General features: G+C 41.0%; 1 protein-coding gene across 6 annotated transcripts in view; it reads right to left on the bottom strand.

The window, feature by feature from the left end:
* Positions 1-25221, bottom strand: part of VEPH1 (ventricular zone expressed PH domain containing 1) — a 326186-nt gene that overhangs the window by 29983 nt on the left and 270982 nt on the right. Inside the window, exons 16-17 of one of the 6 annotated variants that reach the window (XM_055411024.2) lie at positions 16209-16303; positions 12433-15076 (exon numbers count right to left, since the gene is read on the bottom strand). The exons of 4 other annotated variants lie outside the window; for them this stretch is intronic. In XM_055411024.2, coding sequence (XP_055266999.2) covers positions 15055-15076; positions 16209-16303 — 117 coding nt within the window. In that variant the 3' untranslated portion in view covers positions 12433-15054. Of the gene's footprint in view, positions 1-12432; positions 15077-16208; positions 16304-25221 lie in introns of those variants that run through there. One more of the 6 variants, XM_055411016.2, reaches the window with a different exon arrangement.

The raw sequence follows: 25221 nt of genomic DNA, 5'->3' as shown, positions 1-25221 counted from the left end.
TTCAGTTCAGTTGCTCAGTCGTGTCCGACTCTCCGCGACCCCATGAATCACAGCATGCCAGGCCTCCCTGTCCATCACCAACTCCCGGAGTTCACTCAGACTCATGTCCACAGAGTCGGTGATGCCATCCAGCTATCTCATTCTCTGTCGTCCCCTTCTCCTCCTGCCCCCAACCCCTCCCAGCAGCAGAGTCTTTTCCAGTGAGTCAACTCGTCGCATGACGTGGCCAAAGTATTGCAGTTTCAGCTTTAGCATCAGTCCCTCCAATGAACACCCAGGACTGATCTCCTTTAGAATGGACTGGCTGGATCTCCTTGCAGTCCAAGGGACTCTCAAGAGTCTTCTCCAACACCACAGTTCAAAAGCATCAATTCTTCGGCGATCAGCTTTCTTCACAGTCCAACTCTCACATCCATACATGACCACGGGAAAAACCATAGCCTTGACTAGACGGACCTTTGTTGGCAAAGTAATGTCTCTGCTTTTTAATATACTATTAAGGTTGGTCATAACTTTCCTTCCAAGGAGCAAGCGTCTTTTAATTTCATGGCTGCAGTCAGCATCTGCAGTGATTTTGGAGCCCCAGAAAATAAAGTCTGACACTGTTTCCACTGTTTTTCCATCTGTTTCCCATGAAGTGATGGGACCAGATGCCATGATCTTTGTTTTCTGAATGTTGAGCTTCAAGCCAACCTTTTCATTCTCCTCTTTCACTTTTGTCAAGAGGCTTTTTAGTTCCTCTTCACATTCTGCCATAAGGGTAGTGTTATCTGCATATCTGAGGTTATTGATATTTCTCCCAGCAATCTTGATTCCAGCTTGTGCTTCTTCCAGCCCAGCATTCCTCATGATGTACTCCGCATATAAGTTAAATAAGCAAGGTGACAATATACAGCCTTGACATACTCCTTTTCCTATTTGGAACCAGTCTGCTGTTCCATATACAGTTCTGACTGTTGCTTCCTGACCTGCATACAGGTTTCTCAAGAGGTTTCTCAAGAGGCAGGTCAGGTGGTCTGGGATTCCCATCTCTTTCAGAATTTTCCACAGTTTATTGTGATCCACACAGTCAAAGGCTTTGGCATAGTCAATGAAGCAGAAATAGATGTTTTTCTGGAACTCTCCTGCTTTCTCCATGATCCAGCGGATGTTGGGAATTTGATCTCTGGTGCCTCTGCCTTTTCTAAAACCTGCTTGAACATCTGGGAGTTCACGGTTCACATATTGCTAAAGCCTGGCTTGGAGAATTTTGAGCATGACTTTACTAGCGTGTGAGATGAGTGCAATTGTGCAGTAGTTTGAGCATTCTTTGGCATTGCCTTTCTTTGGGTTGGAATGAAGACTGACCTTTTCCAGTCCTGTGGCCACTGCTGAGTTTTCCAAATTTGCTGGCATATTGAGTGCAGCACTTTCACAGCATCATCTTTCAGGATTTGAAATAGCTCAACTGGAATTCCATCACCTCTACTAGCTTTGTTCGTAGTGATGTTTTCTAAGGCCCACTTGACTTCACATTCCAAGATGTCTGGCTCTAGGTCAGTGATTCACGTTATCGTGACTATCTTGGTCGTGAAGATCTTTTTTGTACAGTTCTTCTGTGTATTCTTGCCACCTCTTCTTAATATCTTCTGCTTCTGTTAGGTCCATACCATTTCTGTTCTTTATCAAGCCCATCTTTGCATGAAATATTCCCTTGGAATCTCTAATTTTCTTGAAGAGATCTCTTGTTTTTCCTATTCTGTTGTTTTCCTCTATTTCTTTGCATTGATCACTGAGGAAGGCTTTCTTATCTCTCTTTGCTATTCTTTGGAACTCTGCATTCAGATGCTTATATCTTTCCTTTCCTCCTTTGCTTTTTGCTTCTCTTCTTTTCACAGCTATTTGTAAGGCCTCCTCAGACAGCCATTTTGCTTTTTTGCAGTTCTTTTCCATGGGGATGGTCTTGATCCCTGTCTCCTGTACAATGTCACGAACCTCCGTCCAGAGTTCATCAGGCACTCTATCAGATCTAGTCCCTTAAATCTATTTCTCACTTCCACTGTATAATCATAAGGGATTTGATTGAGGTCATATCTGAATGGTCTAGTGGTTTTCCCTACTTTCTTCAATTTCAGTCTGAATTTGGCAATAAGGAGTTCATGATCTGAGCCACAGTCAGCTCCTGGTCTTGTTTTTGCTAACTGTATAGAGCTTCTCCATCTTTGGCTGCAAAGAATATATTCAATCTGATTTCGGTGTTGACCATCCGGTGATGTCCATGTGTAGAGTGTTCTCTTGTGTTGTTGGAAGAGGATGTTTGCTATGACCAGTGCGTTCTCTTGGCAAAACTCTATTAGCCTTTGCCCTGCTTCATTCCGTGCTCCAAGGCCAAATTTGCCTGTTACTCCAGGTGTTTCTTGACTTCCTACTTTTGCATTCCAGTCCCCTATAATGAAAAGGACATCTATTTTGGGTATTAGTTCTAAAAGGTCTTGTAGGTCTTCATAGAACCGTTCAACTTCGGCTTCTTCAGCGTTACTGGTTGGGGCATAGACCTGGATTACTGTAATATTGAATGGTTTGCCTTGGAAACGAACAGAGATCATTCTGTCGTTTTTAAGATTGCATCCAAGTACTGCGTTTCAGACTCTTTTGTTGACCATGATGGCTACTCCATTTCTTCTAAGGGATTCCTCCCCACAGTCATAGATATAATGGTCATCTGAGTTAAATTCACCCATTCCAGTCCATTTTAATTCACTGATTCCTAGAATGTCTATGTTCACTCTTGCCATCTCCTGTTTGACCACTTCCAATTTGCCTTGATTCATGGACCTAACATTCCAGGTTCCTATGCAATATTGCTCTTTACAGCACTGGACCTTGCTTCTATCACCGGTCCCATCCACAACTGGGTATTGGTTTTGCTTTTGCTCCATCCCTTTATTCCTTCTAGAGTTATTTCTCCACTGATCTCCAGTAGCATACTGGGCACCTACCCACCTGGGGAATTCCTCATTCAGTATCCTATCATTTTGCCCTTTGATACTGTTCATTGGGTTCTTGAGGCAAGTATACTGAAGTGGTTTGCCATTCCCTTTTCCAGTGGACCACATTCGGCTGTGATCCACGTGATCAGATCGACTAGTTTCCTGTGATTATGATTTCAGTGTGTCTGTCCTCTGATGCCCCCTCGCAATACCTACCCTCTTATTTGGGTTTCTCTTACCCTTGGCGTGGGATATCTCTTCACAGGTGCTCCAAGAAAGCGCCTCCAGGGCCGGTGTCTCTTGCGTCTGTGCCGCTGGGGCAGGCGTCTCCCGGCGCAACCGACCACGCAAAGAGGCGTGGCCCTGAGGAGCTACCCCACGTCCAATAGGCGGTGGCTGCGTGGGCGCAGGAGGGCTGAGAGGAGCTACTCCACGTTCAAGGTCAGGAGGGGCGGCCTTGAGGAGATACCCCTCATCCAAGGTAATTTATACATTATTATATATGAAATAGATAATTAATAAGGACCTACTATATAGAACTGTGAAGAAGGCTGAGCACCGAAGAATTGATGCTTTTGAACTGTGGTGTTGGAGAAGACTCTTGAGAGTCCCTTGGACTGCAAGGAGATCCAATCAGTGCATCCTAAGGGAGATCAGTCCTGGGTGTTCATTGGAAGAACTGATGCTAAATCTGAAACTCCAATACTCTGGCCACCTCATGGGAAGAGTCGACTCACTGGAAAAGACTCTGATGCTGGGAGGGATTGGGGGTAGGAGGAGAAGGGGATGACAGAGAATGAGATGGCTGGATGGCATCACCGACTCTGTGGATGTGAGTTTGAGTGAACTCCAGGAGTTGGTGATGGACAGGGAGGCCTGGCGTGCTGTGACTCATGGGGTCGCAGAGTCGGACACGACTGAGCAACTGAACTGAACTGAACTATATAGAACAGGGAACCTTACTCAATATTTTTTAAAACCTATATGGGAAAAGAATCTGAAAAAGAATGGATATATGAATATGAGCTTCCCAGGTAGCTCAGGTGGTAAAGAATCTGCCTGCAATACAGGAGACCCAGGTTGCATCCCTGGGTCGGGAAAATTCTCTAGAGAAGGGAATGGCAACCCACTCCAGTATTCTTGCCTGGAGAATTCCGTGGATAGAGGAGCCTGGTGAGCTATAGTTCATGGGGTCACAAAGAGCTGGACACAACTGAGCAACCAACTCTTTCACTTTCATATGTGTATGAGTACACCTGAAATTAATGCAACATTGTCAATCACTATACTCCAATATAAGATAAAAGTTAAATAAAATCATACATCAAATTTCAAATATTTTTTTATATAATTAAATCAGTTATATTTCTCTCCTTAATTAAAAACAGCCTTTTATTCTGTGCCTGTACTAGTGTTTTGTCAATATAATAGTTAAAAAAAAAGTTGAATGTGACCAAAAATGTTTGGAAAATTCTGGACTAAATCACGTGCTTTCTGAAAGAGTATTCTGGGAAATGAGTCCGAAAAGATAAGTGGTATCCAACAGTGGGTGGCCTAGATGTCATACAATGAAAATCAGTAAAGGGTTTTAAAACAGGGAAGTACATGAAAAGATTTTTTTGTAATAAGTCAACTGGTACCTTGGGAAATTAATTATAGAAGGAGTTTTTGCAGCAATGTTACCCATAACTATTATGCATTTTATATAATCTCTAATAAATGGATTTTAATCCATTATATAAAATAAGAAATACTGAATAGCAAAAAAAGAAACCAAGTAGGATACATGCCTGGAAAATGTAAAGAGCCCCTAAAAATTCATGTGAAAAGACAACTTAGTAGAGGAACGGGCAAATGGTGTAAACAGAAATTTCAAAGAAGAGAAAGCCCGTAGAGCTGATAAATACATGGAAAGTGCATAAACTCCCCATCACTACTTTAGCACCTATTGTTGTTGTTTAGTCTCTGAGTCACTTCTGACTCTTTTGTGACCCCATGGACGGTAACCCACCAGGGTCTTCTGTCCATGGAATTTTTCATATAAGAATACTGGAGTGGGTTGCTATTTCCTTCTATTAGAAATAGTAAACATTTAAGTCTGAAATAATTCCAAAATGCTGAGAAGAATGTGAGCAATGGACAATCTGATATGCTGCAAGTGAGAGTTTAAATTGATGCAATGATTAATTTGGAAATATTTATTTAGCAAAGATAAAACATGATCTAGCAATTCTACTCTTGCTTATATCCTTGACCAGCAGTTAGCTCCAGGACCTTTTTAAATCGTGAAAAATCATCGAGGATACCAAAGACAATTTGTTTATGTGAGTATTGCCTATTAGTATTTACTGTATTAGAAAATAAAGATGAAGAATTAAAAAAATACATTAAGTTATTTAAAAAGCAATTACACTAATGTAAGCCCATTTCATTAACATGAATAACATATTTTTACAAAATGATTATATTTTCCAAAAATTTTAGTGATAAGGTGGCATTGTTTTATATTTCTGGAAATATCTCTAGGTCAAGCTTAATAGAAGACAGCTGGTGTTTGTTTCTGTATTCAGTCTATAGTGGTATATTGTTTTCCTTGAGGTATATGAAGAAAATAGACACACAGAGATGGAATCAGAAAACGGAGGAGTATTTTCAGATAACTGTGGCTTTCCTTCTTTGATACAATACTCCAAACTAAACAAACGGTAGTATTTTAAAGGTCAGTTGAAATTAGGAATTTGAAACTTTATCAACAAACTTGTTGTACTATATTAAAAAATCTATGGCCTAGGACTTCCCTGGTGGTCCAGAGATTAACAATCTGCCTGCCAATGCAGGGGACATGAGCTTGATCCCTGATCTGGAAAGATCCCATGTGCTTTGGGGCAACTAAGCCCATGTGCCACAACTACTGAGCCCACACCCCAAAACAAGAGAGGCCGCTTCAGTGAGAAGCCTGCACAGCACAACTAGAGAGTAGCCCCTCCTCCTTGCAGCTAGAGAAAGCCTACACAAAGCAAGACCCCGTGCAGGCAAAAATAAATAAATAATTTTTAAAAATCTTATAGTCTATCTCGTACTTTGGAGGGACTTGTTTTTTTTTTAACCCATGGGTCATTTTGTAACATTTTGTATTGGTCATTTAGAAAATATTGGATTACCAAGTTATACAGATTCTTCAAGTGTTGACATATTTAATTACATTATACACTATAAAAAATCACTACCCATTTCATCAGAGAAATCGTGAAATACTGAGAAGTTGCTAAGGTTACAACTGGATTCAAGTTTTCAAAAATCTGAATTTTTGATTCAAAACTCACATCATCAATTTTTGATAAAATGTCTGTCAAACACCCAAGACTGAAATAATCATGGTTTGTCTGCCAGTTATTCTTTCAAATAAAAATATTCCACGAAGAAAAATTCTTGTTCATCTTTCATCTCAAACAATTGCACAAGCACTTTTCCTTGAGACACTATTGTACTCGGGCACAGACACAGTACTTTGTGCTTACTTTCCATTGTGACACACAGAACATTAAATAGATGAGGATGTAACAGTTGACATTTAAGAAATTAATATTCTTAAGTAATGTTTTTAAACCCCTAGTGAGGTAGTAAAGAATACAATGACTACTAGTGGTGCCACTACCTTGGTTTGTGTAAGACACCAGTCATTTTGCCTGCCTTGCTTTTATACCAACTGTGCAAATCTCAACACAATGGAAAAAGTAAGTACATCTCTGTATTATTATGAAAATGGTTTTGACCTCATGGATTGCCTGAAAGAGTCTTGGGCCCATGAGGGGTCTATTTGACCATACTTTGAGAATCATCAGCCAAAAATATTGTACACAAAAACTCAATATTTTCATATTTTCTGTCACTGCAAAGACAAGAAACAACCCTCATCCAGAAGGAGGATAAAAAAGTGAAATGATTTGCAAGGGAGTAATATACAGCACTGAAAACTGACTAGTGATAAATACATCAAGATAGATGTCTCACACATAACACCTAAAAATATTCATGCAATATCACAATTACGTAAAGTTTAAATATATACAGTACAAAATAGTAGTATAGTTTTATATATATATATATATGTAGTAAATGTGTAGAAATGCATTGGAATCATAATTACCAAATTAGGATAGTTACTTGTGTAAAATAGAGAATGAATTACATTTGGAGAGGAGATACACAGAAAGCTTCAAATCCATTTGCAATGCTTTTTTCTTAAGAGGATTGGTTATAAGAGGTTCATTTCATTATTGTTTACAGGTCTTTCTATTCTGAATAATTTCATAATAAATAATAGCCTCAGTTCAGTTGCTTAGTCATGTTCGACTCTTTGCGACTCCATGGACTGTAGCATGCCAGGCTTCCCTGTCCTCCCGGAGCTTGCTCAAACGCATGTCTATTGAGTCAGTGATGCCATCCAACCATCTCATCCTCTGTCATCCCCTTCTCCTGCCTTCAATCCTTCCCAGCATCAGGGTCTTTTCCACTGAGTCAGTTCTTTGCATCTACTTTGTAGCCAAAGTACTGGAGCTTCAGCTTGAGCATCAGTCCTTCCAATGAATATTCAGGACTGATCTCCTTTAGGATGGACTGGTTGGATCTCCTTGCAGTCCAAGGGACTCTCAACAGTCTTCTCCAACACCACAGTTCAAAAGCATCAATTCTTCGGCCCTCAGCTTTATTTATAGTCCAGCTCTCACATCCATACATGACTACTGGAAAAACCATAGCTTTGACTAGACGAACCTTGTTGGCAAAGTAATGTCTCTGCTTTTCAATATGCTGACTAGGTTGGTCACAGCTTTTCTTCCAAGGAGCAAGTGTCTTTTAATTTCATGGCTGCAGTCACCATCTGCAGTGATTTCCGTTCCGTTCCATCACTCAGTCGTGTCCAACTCTTTGAGACCCCGTGGACTGTAGCCTACCAGGCTTCTCTGTCCATGGGATTCTCCAGGCAAGAATACTGAAGTGGGTTACCGTTTCCTTCTCCAGGGGATCTTCCCGACCCAGGGATGGAACCCGGGTCTCCCGCTTTGGAGGCAGATGCTTTTAACCTCTGAGCCACCAGGGAAGCCCAGTCTCTCACTGTTTCCATTGTTTCCCCATCTATTTGCCATGAAGTGATGGGACCAGATGCCATGATCTTAGTTTTCTGAATGTTGAGTTTTAAGCCAGCTTTTTCACTCTCTTTTCCTTTAATCAAGAGGCTCTTTAGTTCTTCACTTTCTGCCATAAGGGTGGTATCATTTGCATATCTGAGGTTACTGATATTTCTCCTGGCAATCTTGATCCAGCTTTTGCTTCATCCTGCCCAGCATTTCATATGATATACTCTTTAAGCAGGGTGACAGTATATAGAGCCTTGACCTACTCATTTCCCTATTTGGAACCAGTCTGTTGTTCCATGTCTAGTTCTAACTGTTGCTTTTTGACCTGCATACAGATTTCTCAGGAGGCAGGTAAGGTGGTCTGGTATTCCCATCTCTTTAAGAATTTTCCACAGTTTCCTGTGACCTACACAGTCAAACGTTTTGGCATAATCAATAAAGTAGATGGTTTTCTGGAATTCTCTTGCTTTTTCAATGATCCAATGGATATTGGCAAATTGATCTCTGGTTTCTCTACCTTTTCTAAATCCAGTTTGAACATCTGGAAGTTCACAGTTCACGTACTGTTGAACCTTGGCTTGGAGAATTTTGAGCATTACTTTGCTAGTGTGTGAGATGAGTGCAACTGTATGTTAGTTTGAACATTCTTTGGCATTGCCTTTCTTTGGGATTGGAATGAAAACTGACCTTTTCCAGTCCTGTGACCATTGCTGAGTTTTCCAAATTTGCTGGCATATTGAGTATAGCACTTTCATAGTATTATCTTTTAGAATTTGCAATAACTCAACTGGAATTTCATCACCACCACTAGCTTTGCTTGTAGTGATGCTTCCTAAGGTCCAACTTCACATTCCAGGATGTCTGACTCTAGGTGAGTGATCACACCATTGTGGTTATCTGGGTCATGAAATTTTTTTGGTATAGTTCTTCTGTGTATTCTTGCCACCTCTTCTTAATATCTTCTGCTTCTGTTAGGTCCATACCATTTCTGTCCTTTATTGTGTCCATCTTTGCATGAAATATTCCCTTGGTATAATTTTCTTGAAGAGATCTCTAGTCTTTCCCATTCTATTGTTTTCCTCTATTTCTTTGCATTGATCGCTGAGGAAGACTTTCTTATCTCTCCTTGCTATTCTTTGGAACTCTGCATTCAACTTTGCCTTTCATTTCTTTTCTCAGCTATTAGTAAGCCCTCCTCAGACAACCATTTTGCCTTTTTGCGTTTCTTTTTCTTGGGATGGTCTTAATCACTGCCGTCTGTACAATGTCATGGACCTCTGTCCATAGTTCTTCAGGCACTCTGTTTATCAGATATAATCCCTTGAATCTATTTGTCACTTCCACTGTATAATCATAAGGGACTTGGTTTAGGTCATACCTGAATGGTCTAGTGGTTTTCCCTACTTTCTTCAATTTAAGTCTGAATTTGGCAATAAGGAGTTCATGATCTGAACCACAGTCAGCTCCCGGTCTTGTTTTTGTTGACTATATAGCGCTTCTCTATCTTCGGCTGCAAAGAATATAATCAATCTGATTTCGGTATTGACCACCGGTGATGTCCATGTGTAGAGTCTTCTCTTGTGTTGTTGGAAGAGGGTGTTTGCTATGACCCGTGTTTTCTTTTGGCAAAACTCTGTTAGCTTTTGCCCTGCTTCATTTTGTACACTAAGGCCAAATTTACCTGTTACTAGCCACTCCAGTACTCTTGCCTAGAAAATCCCATGGACGGAGGAGCCTGGTAGGCTGCAGTCCATGGGGTCGCTACGAGTCAGACATGACTGAGCAACTTCACTTTTACACATTGGAGAAGGCAATGGCAACCCACTCCAGTGTTCTTGCCTGGAGAATCCCAGGGATGGGGGAGCCTGGTGGGCTGCCGTCTATGGGGTCACACAGAGTCGGACATGACTGAAGTGACTTAGCAGCAGCAGCAGCAGCAGAGATATCTCTTGATTTCCTACTTTTGCATTCCAGTCCCCTATAATGAAAAGGACATCTTTTTTTGGGTGTTAGTTCTAGAAAGTCTTGTAGGTCTTCATAGAACCATTCAACTTTACCTTTTCAGCATTATTGGTTGGGGCATAGATTTGAAATACTGTGATATTGAATGGTTTGCCTTGGAAACGAACAGAGATCATTCTGTCATTTTTGAGATTGTATCCAAGTACTGCCTTTTGGACTCTTTTGTTGACTGTGATGGCTACTCCATTTCTTCTAAGGGATTCCTCCCCACAGTAGTAGATATAATGGTCATCTGAGTTAAATTCACCCATTCCAGTCCATCTTAGTTCACTGATTCCTAAAATGTCGATATTCACACTTGCCATCTCCTGTTTGACCACCTCCAATTTACCTTGATTCATGGATCTAACATTCCAGGTTCCTATGCAATATTGTTCTTTGCAGCATCGGACTTGACTTCCATCACCAGTCACATCCACAGCTGGGCGTTGTTTCTGCTTTGGCTCCGTCTCTTCATTCTTTCTGGTGTTATTTCTCCACTCTTCTCCAGTAGCATATTGGGCACCTACTGACCTGGGGAGTTCATCTGTCAGTGTCCTATCTTTTTGCCTTTTCATACTGTTCATGGGGTTCTCAAGGTAAGAATACTGAAGGGGTTTGCCATTGCCTTCTCTAGTGGGCTGTGTTTTGTTAGAACTCTCCACCATGACCTGCAGGGGCAGGGTCTCTGGGTGCTGCAGTCCTGGGTGTGGCATAAGCTGCTGAGCAGATGACCCACAAACTCTGAGTGTCTAGAAGTCTCTGGTGGGGGCATGGGTTGTTGGTGGCCTGCTGCAGGGTCAAGGGCACATTGTGTGCAAGGACCTTTTGAAGGACGTCACCATTATCTTCATTACCTCTACCTAGCTTCCCTACTCACATATCCTTTCAAATATTAGTACTTGTTGTGGAGTTAAGCAGTTGTATAGGTGAAATATTAATATTGAAACTTTGGCATGCAGATATACAGGCAGAGCTCAGAGATATGGCATGTTTGATTCCAGACCACCACACCAAAACAAAATATTGCAATAAAGTGAGTCTCAAGAATTTTTGGTTTTCCAATGCATAGCTCTGTTTACACTATACTGCAGTATATTGAGTGTGCAATAGCATTATGTCTAAAAAACAATGTACAAACAATTAATTAAAAAATACTTTATTGCTAAAAAAGTGCTAACCTTCATCTGAGCCTTCTGCAAGTTTTAATCTTTTTGCTGGTCTTGCCTTGATGTTGATGGCTGTTGACTGATCAGGGTGGTGGTTGGTAAAGTCAGGGCTATGTGTCAGTCGCTCAGTTGTGTCTGACTCTTTGTGATCCCGTGGACTACAGCCCACCAGGCTCCTCTGTCCATGGGATTCTCCAGGCAAGAATACTGGAGTGGTTTGCCATTTCCTCCTCCAGGGGATCTTCCCAACCCAGGTACTGAACCCAGGCCTCCCATATTACAGGCAGATTCTTTACTGCCTGAGCCACCAGGGAAGGCTGGGGTGGTGTCTGGCAATTTCTTAAAATAAGAGATAATGAAGTTTGATGCATTAATTGACTCTTCCTGTCATGAACCATTTCTCTGTTACATGCAATGCTGTTCAGTAACATTTTACCCACAGTAGAACTTCTTTCAAAATTAGTCAATCCTCTCCCACCCTGCTGCCTCTTTATTAACTTAGTTTATGTAATATTCTAAAACCTTTGTTGTCATTTCTATAATCTTCATAGTATGTTTACTAAGAGTATATTCCATATCAAGAAATCACTTTCTTTGCTCATCCATAAAAAGCAACTCTTCATCCATTGAAATTTTGTCAGAGACTTCCCTGGTGCTCCAGTAGTTAAGAATCCACCTTCCAATGCAGGGGTTGTGGGTTCCATTCCTGGTCGGGGAACTAAGAGATACCACATACAATGGGGCAACTAAGCCTGTGCACCTCAACTAGAGATGTCCCCAAGCATAAAGACCGAGTGCAGCCCAAATACAAAACAAATAGTTTTATCATGAGCTTGCAGCAATTCAGTCACATCTTCATGCTCCACTTCCAATTTTAGTTCTCTTGCTATTTCCACATCTGCTACTTCCTCCCCTGAAGTCTTGGATCAAAGTCATCCATGAGGGTTGGAATAAACTTTTTCCAAACTCCTGCTAATGTTGATATCTTGACCTCTTCCCATGAATCATGAATAGTTCTTAATGGCATTTAAAATGATGAATCCTTTCCAGAAGGTTTTCAATTAGCTTTCCTCAGATCCATCAAAGCAATCACTATTTATGGCAGCTATAGCATTATAAAATATATTTTTAACTATTAATAATAAGACTTGAGAGTCAAAATTACTCCTTGATTTATGGGCTGCAGAATAGATATTCTGTTTGCAGGCATGGATTAGTCTCAATAGGGGACAGAAGAGGATGAGATAGTCAGATAGCATCACTGACTTAATGGACATGAATTTGAATAAACTCTGGGAGACAGTGGGGGACAAAGGAGCCTGGTGTGCTACAGTCCATGGGGTTGCAAAGAGACATGACTTAGCAACTAAGCAACAACATCTCCATCAGAGCTCATGGGTTATCAGGTGTAGTGTCAGTGAGCAGTAATATTTTGAAAGGGGTCTTTTATTTTTTTTTTCTTCTGAGCAGTAAGTCTCAACAGCAGGCTTAAAATATTCAGTAAATCATGTTGTTAACAAATGTGCTGTCATCTAGGCTTTACTGTTCCATTTATGGGCAGAGGCAGAGTAAATTTAGCACAAATCTTAAGGGCCTAGGATTTTCAGAATGGTAAGGCGTGCTGGATTCAATTTAAAATCACCAGTTGCATAAGCCCCTAACAAGAAGAATCAGCCTGTCCTTTGAAGCTTTGAAGCCAAGCACTGACTTCTCCTCTCAAGCTATGAAAGTCCGAGATGGCATTGCTTTTCTATATAAAGCTGTTGCTTAGTGTAGCCACCTCCATTCAGCACTTGTTGCTTCATCCTGAACTTTCATGATGTGAAAATAGCTTCTTTCCTTAAACCTAATTAGCCAACCTCTGTTAGATTTTCTTCTACAGTTTCCAGATCGCTCAACCTTCAAAGAATTGAAGAGAATTAGAGTCTTGCTCTGGATTAGGCTTTGGTTTAAGGCAGTTTTGTGGCTGGCTTGATCTTCTGTCCAAACCACTATTACTTTGTCCATCTAAGCAATAAGGCTGTTTTGCTTTCTAATCATTCATGTGTTCACTGGAGTAGCACTTTTAATTCCCTTCAAGAACTTTTCCTTTGCATTTACAATTTGGCTAACTGGTGTAAGAGGCCCAGCTTTTGACCTGTCTCAGCATTTGACATGCCTTCCTCATTAAGCTTAATCATTTTAAGTTTTTGACTTTAAGTGAAAGATGTGTGACTTTCACTTGAACACCTGGATGCCATTAAAGGGTTACAATTGGCTTGATCTCAGTATTATTGTGTCTCAAGGAATAAGAAGGCCCTAGTAGAGGGAGACAGATGGAGAAAGGGTTGTCTGTGAAGCAGTCAGAGCACACACAATATTTATTGATTAAGTTTGTCATCTGACATGGGTACAGTTTGTGTTGCCCCCAAACAATTACAGTAGTAACATCAAGGATAGGTGTTACAATAGTAACATCACAGATCACTATAACAAATATAATAATGAAAAAGTTTGAAATAGTGCAAGAATTACCAAAATGTGACAAAGTCAGGAAGGAAGCAAATGCTGCTAGAAAAATTGCTTGCCTGATGCAGGGTTGCCACAGATCTTCGATTTATTAAAAAACAAACAAAAAACCAAACAGTATTTGCAAAACAAAATAAAACAGGTACATATATATGTAAAGTCAGGGACTAACTTCACAGCCATGGTGTCATTCTCCTTAATAACACCAAAAAACATTCAGTTGTACGGGGCTGCTTGTTTTCCTTAGAGGTAAGGACAATCCAAGCTGACTATTTAAATAGATCACCTTCAAGTCACTCATTCTTATTTACAGAAAGCATCTCTTCATCTCCCCTTGCAGCTATAAACCGAAAGTGTCTGCTCCACAGCAGTCCAGACAGAAAACGGAGTCTCTTCATGTTTTCAGCATTGTCAGCAGTCAGAGCTCTGAGGCATCTGCTATTTTAATTCCATCTTCGGGGGGCTTCTTGCCTTCTTGAACTTTGTAATTGAAGTGGAGGTACTCTGTTCTGCGACTGTCACTGTAACCTCAGCAGCCTTTGAACTTTCAACCTACACCTCACCACCACTCCAAGCCTGTCCTTTCCAGGCATCTGAAATGTAAAACTGCCTGGGGTTAGTGGTGTGAGTGTATGCTCAGTCACTCAGTCATGCCTGACTGAGACCCCCTGGACTGTAGCCCACCGGGCTCCTTAGTGCATGGAATTTCCGAGGCAAGGATACTGGAGGGAGTTGCCATTTCCTTCTCCAGGGGATCGTTCTGACCCAGGGATAGGACCCATGTCTCGTGCATCTCCTGCCTTGGCAGGCAGATTCTTTACCACTGAGCTACCTGGGAAGCCCTAGTTAGTGGTGACAGACACCAGAATGATCATAACTTCCATCATGGCTTTTTCATTTTGGCAGACAACCTCATGTTTCTCAAAGGGCTTCCACTTAAAGACAAAACCTTCAGAACTTTTTGCTTTTTGGAAACAGATATCTGAAATATGGAAGTACTGTTAATAAGCCCAAGCTTTTACTGCTTTCTGCACCACAGGCCAATAAATTGAGAGGAAAGCTGTTGTGGAAGAAACAGTGACTTCATTAGAAAAGTCAGCAAACCAAGGCGATGGTAGCCTCATGCCCCTAGAGAATAATCTTGCCCAAATTGGAACTCACTTTTCTTTTACATTGAAAGGGGAGAGATTAAAGTCAAACACTTCCTGCTTCCCAGTAGCCTCTGAAGGGACGTGCTAATTTCTTCCTCCCTGCAGTCGTTCTCCTGTGGGCTTAGGCAGGCTGTTCCTGTGAGCTAAACAAAGTTATTTTAGCTTACTCATGACCAGAGCTGAGTGTAGTGTTCAAACTTTTAACTGGCAACTGCTAGGTGTTTTAGCATTTATAGATTCTCCTACCTGGGCAGACACCTGGAATGCCTACCATACAATATTTTATTTTATTAATTATTTTATTTTACTTTATTACTTTATCTTATTAATGATTCTGTATTTATCTTATTTTAGCCATGCCATGTGGCTTACAGGGTCTTAGTTCGCCAACCAGGAATAGAGCCTATGCCCCATTATAGCAGAGGAACAGAGTCCTAACCACTGGACCATCAGGCAATTTCCTACCATACAATATTTTGAAAGGCCTTAATTTAAGCCTGCTTCTGGTAGCCATTGATCCATAGCAGAGCAACTGACAAGGCCTTATCCCAGGTTAAATCAGTCTCTTGATCTATATAGAGACATCTCTTTTAATGTGTGGCTCATTTTCTTAGTTTGTTTTTCTGTTGATTGTGCTTTTCAGGTTGATTGTAGCTTTAATGCCTTAATCTAAATCAGTGGATAATTTCCCTAAGAGGGCTTTAACCACTTCAGAGATTTTTTTGTCCAGGTGGGTATGCTTTCACTCATTCTAAAAATGTGCCCACACAAACACTAATGGGTTATCTGAAGTTTCTTGCAATTCTAGGCATCTGAGTAAAGTCTAGTTTTCAGTCCTTGGTGGGACAGGTTCCTCTGTGTTGTGTCTGGGGAGGTCTGACACCAGTCTTTAGGTTATTTTTAAGACCTTGGGGGAGAGGCCTCTTGTCTCCTTTTTGGGGATTTTCATGAGCTCCATCTATAAGCTTAAGGCGTTCTGGTGGAACTCTGATGTCAAGTTATTCCAGTGAAAAACTTCAGGGTGAGGTCTATCAGACAGTTAGTCAACTCCGTTCCCCACTGTCCATTTTTCCCTGGGCTCCTGTGGGGAATTAGGCACCTCAATCAAGTCCAAGGGAGGCCCTGGGCCTGTTCATTCAGAGGGCTCCTGTCTTTCTCCTGCATGAGATGCTCAAATCTTTTCTTGTTGTCTTCTGCTTTAGCCGAGGGCAATCTGTTTTCCTCTGTTCCTCCTCCTTACAGTAAGACATTGTTCCTTCCCCAGTAGTGGCTTACCTCTCCAGTTCCTTGCCTCTGGGAATCCAATGCCGCTGCCAAAAACTTGGCGTTTCATCTTGCATCTTCTTTCTTCTGTTATTCCCTGTTGAATACTTTTAAAAAAGCAACACCTACCAATTGAGAAGGGTTCATTCTAAAGGTACCATCTAATTTCTGATACTTGTTCTTGATATCTAAGGCATTTTGCCCGAAAAGGTCAAATTTCCCACTCTAACATTTTCAGGGGCCTTAGGACCTGCATCAGTATGACATCTGTAGGCCTGATAAGTCCCTTCCAAAAACTCAGAAAGGTCTTTATTTGTTTTGCAGATTTTCTTGAATTTTGTTCAAACTCTCTTGCTTTGGTTTTTCTTTTCAGAGCCCTGACAACATGCACTAATAAGTAATGCTCGAATAAGGGCTTTCTTCCCTCACTGGGGTTCTAATTTGGGTCAGTTGTGGGTTCTGCCAAGTGGGCTTCAGGTGTAGGAGATACCTATAAGGAGGGCTGCAGTATTTCCAGCTAAAGATAAACCCAGCGGCTAGTTGTTTGCTTTTAGGCCCCCTAAGAGATATTGGCGCAAGGGAAATTGCCAGGTCTGGAAAGTGGCTCTTGGCCCAAATTGGGCGCCCTGTCGTGTCTTAGATGGTGATATCAGACCAAATCCCAGTGCCTCAGAAACTAACATTTTCTAATTGACCTCTATAAGGAAGGGAAGTCCTAAACCTCTGTGTCAGGAACTGGAGTTGGATAGGAGTGGATATATTGGCTTAACAGCCAGAGAAGTTAAGGTCTGAAGCAACAGATCATCGTTTTCATTCCCTTCTTTTTTCTGATAATTGTATAAATGCTTGCACATAAAGGATTTCACCGTTCTTCCCTATTTCTTCACAAAATAGCTACCGTCATTTGAAAGCCACTGTAAAACCAAAGCTAGCAATTGATCTATTACAAGGGTGCCTTTTTTGCTTTGGCACCAACCAATGGAGATTACAATGTAACTGAATAGTAACTTGATTACTGCCATGACAAACAATTTAAGATAATTAATGGCTTATACCATTTCTAGGATATACCAGAATTTTAGAAGTTCCATGTAAATTTCTAGAATGCGTGTATTAATAACATTTACTCAGACTTCCCTGGTGGTTCAGTGGTTAAGAATCTGCCTGCCAATGCAGGGGATGTGGGTTGGATCCCTTTCGGGAAGATTTCACATGCCAGGGGGCAACTAAGCCTGTGCACCACAACTTCGAGCTACAAGTACTGAGTGTGAGTCACAACAGAACCTGCATGGTCCAGAGCCTGCAATAAGATAAGCCGCCACAAAGAACAGCCCCCACCTGATGCAACTAGAGAAAGCCCGCTCACAGCAATGAAGACTCAGCACAGCCAAAGAGAAAAAAAAATTTATCCATGTAATACAATCTGAGAAGCTTTATCACCATTCATTTGACAGTGCCTCCTATGCAATTCAACAACTCAACCAAATAAGCTCACTTAAATATTCCTCTCTCTGACAGAGAAAGCAAACAATTTGAGATGTTCCAGGGAGCCTCCAGGAACTCCCAAAGTTAGCCAGAGGTCAAATGAACTCCACTTAGAACTTGATCTTTGGGAAGCTTGTCAAAAATAGCAAAAAGTTTTAACCAGTGATAAAAGATCTCAACGGCAAATACAGATCACTTAAGGAAACTCAAAATCTATTACCAAAAGCAGTTCAATATTTTAAGAAACCTCTGTCCTCTTATCGTGACTATCTTGGTCGTGAAGATCTTTTTTGTACAGTTCTTCTGTGTATTCCTGCCACCTCTTCTTAATATCTTCTGCTTCTGTTAGGTCCATACCATTTCTGTCCTTTATCGAGCCCATCTTTGCATGAAATGTTCCCTTGGAATCTCTAATTTTCTTGAAGAGGTCTCTTGTTTTTCCTATTCTGTTGTTTTCCTCTATTTCTTTGCATTGATCACTGAGGAAGACTTTCTTATCTCTCCTTGCTATTCTTTGGAACTCTGCATTCAGATGCTTATATCTTTCCTTTTCTCCTTTGCTTTTCGCCTCTCTTCTTTTCACAGCTATTTGTAAGGCCTCCTCAGACAGCCATTTCGCCCTTTTGCATTTCTTTTCCATGGGGATGGTCTTGGTCCCTGTCTCCTGTACAATGTCACGAACCTCCGTCCAGAGTTCATCAGGCACTCTATCAATCAGATCTAGTCCCTTAAATCTATTTCTCACTTCCACTGTATAATCATAAGGGATTTGATTGAGGTCATATCTGAATGGTCTAGTGGTTTTCCCTACTTTCTTCAATTTAAGTCTGAATTTCGCAATAAGGAGTTCATGATCTGAGCCATCTTGGAATGTGAAGTCAAGTGGGCCTTAGAAAGCATCACTACAAACAAAGCTAGTGGAGGTGATGGAATTCCAGTTGAGCTATTTCAAGTCTTGAAAGATGATGCTGTGAAAGTGCTGCACTCAATATGCCAGCAGATTTGGAAAACTCAGCAGTGGCCACAGGACTGGAAGAGGTCAGTCTTCATTCCAATCCCAAAGAAAGGCAATGCCAAAGAATGCTCAAACTACCGCACAATTGCACTCATTTCACATGCTAGTAAAGTCATGCTCAAAATTCTCCAAGCCAGGCTTCAGCAGTATGTAAACCGTGAACTCCCAGATGTTCAAGCAGGTTTTAGAAAAGGCAGAGGCACCAGAGATCAAATTGCCAACATCTGCTGGATCATGGAGAAAGCAAGAGAGTTTCAGAAAAACATCTATTTCTGCTTCATTGACTATGCCAAAGCCTTTGACTGTGTTGATCACAATAAACTGTGGAACATTCTGAAAGAGATGGGAATCCCAGACCACCTGACCTGCCTCTTAAGAAACCTGTATGCAGGTCAGGAAGCAACAGTTAGAACTGTACATGGAACAACAGACTGGTTCCAAATAGGAAAAGGGGTACGTCAAGGTTGTATATTGTCACCTTGCTTATTTAACTTATATGCAGAGTACATCATGAGGAACGCTGGGCTGGAAGAAGCACAAGCTGGAATCAAGATTGCTGGGAGAAATATCAATAACCTCAGATATGCAGATGACACTACCCTTATGGCAGAAAGTGAAGAGGAACTCAAAAGCCTCTTGATGAAAGTGAAAGAGGAGAGTGAAAAGGTTGGCTTGAAGCTCAACATTCAGAAAACAAAGATCATGGCATCTGGTCCCATCACTTCATGGGAAATAGATGGAAAAACAGTGGAAACAGTGTCAGACTTTATTTTTTTGGGCTCCAAAATCACTGCAGATGCTGATTGCAGCCATGAAATTAAAAGACGCTTGCTCCTTGGAAGGAAAGTTATGACCAACCTTGATAGTATATTAAAAAGCAGAGACATTACTTTGCCAACCAAGGTCCGTCTAGTCAAGGCAATGGTTTTTCCCGTGGTCATGTATGGATGTGAGAGTTGGACTGTGAAGAAAGCTGATCGCCGAAGAATCGATGCTTTTGAGCTGTGGTGTTGGAGAAGACTCTTGAGAGTCCCTTATACTACAAGGAGATCCAACCAGTCCATTCTAAAGGAGATAAGTCCTGGGTGTTCATTGGAGGGACTGATGCTAAAGCTGAAACTGCAATACTTTGGCCACCTCATGTGACGAGTTGACTCACTGGAAAAGACTCTGATGCTGGGAAAGGTTGGGGGCAGGAGGAGAAGGGGACGACGGAGAATGAGATGGCTGGATGGCATCACCGACTCTGTGGACATGAGTTTGAGTGAACTCCGGGAGTTGGTGATGGACAGGGAGGCCTGGCGTGCTGTGATTCATGGGGTCACGGAGAGTCGGACACGACTGAGCGACTGAACTGAACTGAACTGAAGCCATTCCAGTACTCTTGCCTGGAAAATCCAATGGAAAGAGGAACCTGGTAGGCTGTAGTCCATGGGGTCGCTACAAGTCAGACATGACTGAGCAACTTCACTTTCACTTTTCACTTTCACACATTGGAGAAGGAAATGGCAACCCACTCCTGTGTTCTTGCCTGGAGAATCCCAGGGACCGGAGAGCCTGGTGGGCTGCCGTCTATGGGGTCACACAGAGTCAGACACGACTGAAGTGACTTAGCAGCAGTAGCAGCAGCAGCTGTCCTCTTAAGAGAACAAATTCAGGTTTTGTGCCACTTTTAAGATTTATTTTTTCAATTATGTTTAATCTTATCTTAGAACTTGGTTTTGTTTCAAGTTATGAAAATCTGGAGAGACTATTTTAAATACATATTCCCAAACCATCATTCCTAAGGAGTTTATCCAAAACTCTTCATTTACCTCTATTTTAATTAAAAGCATTTGTAACAGGAATAATAAGGTTGTGTTTGATTTCTAGTAAATCTAGGTACATTAAAAGTATTATACTTAATGTTGATGACTAAAGGCATATCTGTATCAAACCAACAAGCTTATGCTAACACTAGATATTAATACTGAATATTTCCTAGATCACATGAACCTCAAACTCATTGTGGCCAGTTTCTTTTATGCTTGAGTATTTATATAAGCACTTAATTTTCTTTAAGCTAATTAAATAGAGTTCTTTTTACAAATTATTATTGGGAATGCCACCATAACATATGTACAGACACAGGGACCTCATAGTTTCCATTCCAAAATTTTAGCCATGAACCGGGTACAACAATGTAAAACCCACCAGTTACAACAGAGACTGGATTCAAATTGGGTTTCTGGCAGGTAAGACAAATCAAGGTCATCTGTTTAGATGGCTAGAGCCTTTAATATATTTATGGAAAAGACAATTCTATTTTTATTTAAAACTTTTGGTGATTTTAAGAACCAAACGGAAACTTATTCTTCTTCTTTGGAATGTCCCACTCTTGGACAAGGACAGGTTTTTTTTCTTGTTCCTTTCCTCCATCTGACATCAGTAAAAGTTTTAAGTATCACAAAACTGATTTGGCTATTAATGAAGTACCCCAAAAAATGAAACTTAAAAACCTAAAGAACAAATAAAAAATCCTAAATAAACCCTCCGGAGAAGGCAATGGCAAGCCACTCCAGTACTCTTGCCTAGAAAATCCCATGGATGGAGGAGCCTAGTAGGCTGCAGTCCGTGGGGTCGTTAAGGGTCGGACACGACTGAGCGACTTCACTTTCACTTTCCACTTTCACACATTGGAGAAGGAAATGGCAACCCACTCCAGTGTTCTTTCTTGCCTGGAGAATCCCAGGGACTGGGGAGCCTGGTGGGCTTCCGTCTAAGGGGTCACACAGAATCGGACATGACTGAAGTGACTCAGCAGCAGCAGCAGCAGCAAATAAACCCTCAAGCTTGGTCTTGGAGTTTTACATGTACCCATGACACAGGAGACCATAAATGACATAATTAACACAGCAAGGGTAGCAGCACCTGGTGTACAGGGTCCCAAGATGACCTGCCCAACCCCTCTGTGGAGATCCTAATAGGTATTGTGGCCACACATTATTACAATAAATATCTTCCTCTCACCATGGGTTCATAGTTGTCATCAGACCCCTTAAAACGTGCCTTAGAGGACTTTCTTTAAGGATAGTTTAAACATTCCCCATTTTTAAAGATAGAAATTCAATACAAAACACAAACGGCACACAGAAAGACTAGCATCCAAAGAAACGAACTGGTTCACCAGTCAGGTAAAAGTCCAACAACTCTTTCCTCTCTTCAATAGGGTACCCAACTTAAATACAAAACAAATAGGTTTTTTTCTGGAGCAAAAGCCCCAAACAGAGGAAAAAAAGTTTCTAGCTGTGTGTACCAGAGTGACTTACCCTACTAGATGGAGTCTGTCGGAGCCCAAAGGATTCTTTGCTCCAACTGTGAAGTGCTGGGGCAGCCGGTGTCACTTTGGTGAACTCTGAAGGGAAGATCCTTAAGACAAGTGGTCCCTGAAACTGCTAGGACCTTACCCCAGAATTCCCAACTGAGGTCAGCTGGCCACAAGCAGAAAGGCCCCTGGACAGCTCACCAAAACTTGTTACCAAATCCAAGCTTTTACTGCTTGCCACACAACAGGCCAGTAAATCAAGAGATAAGTTGCTGTGGCAAGGTCAAGCAAGCAAGGACTAGAACTTTATTCAGACAGTTAGCAAACTGAGAAGAGACTGGACTTGTGCCCCCAAAGAACGGTCTTGCCTGAGTTAGAATTCAGGCTTCTCTAGAAGGGAGGGAGTAGAGTCAAACACTTCCTGGTTCCTGTCAGCCTCTGGAGGAGGGGTGTGTTAATTTCTTCTTCTCCACAGTCGTTCACCGGTGGGCCTGGTCAGGATGCTTTCTGTGAGCTAAACAAAATTCTTTTAACATAATACTCATTACCTGGAAGGCAGGGTTCCTAGAAATAGGCCATTATGTATTAAGCTTGTTGGCAACATCCCTTTAGTGATTAATTTGTAAAAGAACATAAAAAGTTCTTCCCTAATATAATATTATATAAATAAATCTTAGAGAATCCTAATTCCCATTGGAGGACCCTTGTGAAAGGTTGCTTGAAAGTTGTACAGTCTATCCATTCCTCCACTCTAAAGTACATCCCTTAAAGAAGATGTGGTACCATTCAATATCCATTTATGATAAAAACCCTCCAGAAAGTGGGAATAGAAGGGACATACCTCAATATAATAAAAGCTATATATGACAAACCCACAGCAAACATTATCCTCAATGGTGAAAAACTGAAAGCATTTCCCCTAAAGTCAGGAACAAGACAAGGGTGCCCACTCTCACCACTACTATTCAACATAGTTCTGGAAGTTTTGGCCATAGCAATCAGAGCAGAAAAAGACATAAAAGGAATCCAAATTGGAAAAGAAGAAGTAAAACATTCACTGTTCGCTGATGACATGATCCTCTACACAGAAAACCCTAGAGACTCTACCAGAAAACTACTAGAGCTAATCAATGATTACAGTAACATTGCAGGATATAAAATCAACACACAGAAATCCCTTGCATTCCTATACACTAATAATGAGAAAATAGAAAGAGAAATTAAGGAAACGATTCCATTCACTGTTGCAACGAAAAGAATTAAATACTTAGGAATATATCTACCTAAGGAAACAAAAGACTTGTACATAGAAAACTATAAAACACTACTGAAAGCAATCAAAGAGGACACTAATAGATGGAGAAATATACCATGTTCATGGATTGGAAGAATAAATATTGTAAAAATGAGTATACTACCCAAAGTAATTTATACATTCAATGCAATCCCTATCAAGCTACCAACGATATTTTTCACAGAACTAGAACAAATAATCTCACAATTTATATGGAAATACAAAAAACCTCGAATAGCCAAAGCAATCTTGAGGAAGAAAAATGGAACTGGGGGAATTAACCTGCCGGACTTCAGGCTCTACTACAAAGCCACAATCATCAAGACAGTATGGTACTGGCATAAAGACAGAAATATAGATCAATGGAACAAAATAGAAAGCCCAGAGATAAATCCACGCACCTATGGACACCTCATCTTTGACAAAGGAGGCAAGAATATAAAATGGAGAAAAGACAGTCTCTTTAACAAGTGGTGCTGGGAAAACTGGTCAGCCACCTGTAAAAGAATGAAACTAGAACACTTCCTAACACCATACACAAAAATAAATTCAAAATGGATTAGAGAGCTAAATGTAAGACCAGAAACTATAAAACTCCTAGAGGAGAACATAGGCAAAACACTCTCCGACATAAATCACAGCAGGATCCTCCATGACCCACCTCCAAGAATATTGGAAATAAAAGCAAAAATAAACAAATGGGACCTAATTAAAATCAAAAGCTTCTGCACAGCAAAGGAAACTATAAGTAAGGTGAAAAGACAGCCTTCAGAGTGGGAGAAAATAATAGCAAATGAAGCAACGGATAAAGGATTAATCTCCAAAATATACAAGCAGCTCCTGCAGCTCAATTCCAGAAAAATAAATGACCCAATCAAAAAATGGGCCAAAGAACTAAACAGACATTTCTCCAAAGAAGACATAAAGATGGCTAACAAACACATGAAAAAATGCTCAACATCCCTCATAATCAGAGAGATGCAAATCAAAACCACAGTGAGATACCATTTCACACCAGTCAGAATGGCTGCTATCCAAAAGTCTACATGCAATAAATGCTGGAGAGGATGTGGAGAGAAAGGAACCCTCTTACACTGTTGGTGGGAATGCAAACTAGTACAGCCACTATGGAGAACAGTGTGGAGATTCCTCAAAAAACTGGAAATAGAACTGCCATATGATCCAGCAATCGCACTCCTGGGCATACACACCGAGGAAACCAGAATTGAAAGAGACACATGTACTCCAATGTTCATTGCAGCACTGTTTATAATAGCCAGGACATGGAAGCAACCTAGATGTCCATCTGCAGACAAATGGATAAGAAAGCTTTGGTACATATACACAATGGAGTATTATTCAGCCATTAAAAAGAATACATTTGAATCAGTTCTAATGAGGTGGATGAAACTGGAGCCTATTATACAGAGTGAAGTAAGCCAGAAAGAAAAACACCAATACAGTATACTAACGCATATATATGGAATTTAGAAAGATGCAAATGATAACCCTGTATACGAGACAGCAAAAGAGACACAGATGTATAGAACAGTCTTTGGGACTCTATGGGAGAGGGTGAGGGTGGGAGGATTTGGGAGAATGGCATTGAAACACGTATGTTGTCATATGTGAAACGAATCACTAGTTCAGGGTCAATGCATGTTATAGGATGGTCGGGGCTGGCATGCGGGGATGACCCAGAGGGAGGATAAAGGGAGGAGGGAGGTGGGAGGGGGGTTCAGGAGGGGGAACTTATGTAAACCCGGGGTGAATTCATGTCAATGTATGGCAAAACCAACCAATATAATATTGTAAAATAATTTGCCTCCAATAAAAAATAATTACCAAAAAAAAAAAAAAGAAGATGTGGTACCTGTATACAACGAAATAGTATTCAACTATAAAAAAGAGAAAAAATGTCATTTGC

Source organism: Moschus berezovskii, chromosome 1, assembly GCF_049115385.1.
Source record: "Moschus berezovskii isolate FMDL1 chromosome 1, NW_MosBer_1.0, whole genome shotgun sequence".
Classification (NCBI taxonomy): Eukaryota; Metazoa; Chordata; class Mammalia; order Artiodactyla; family Moschidae; genus Moschus; species Moschus berezovskii.
This window is presented reverse-complemented; position numbering and strand designations above follow the sequence as displayed.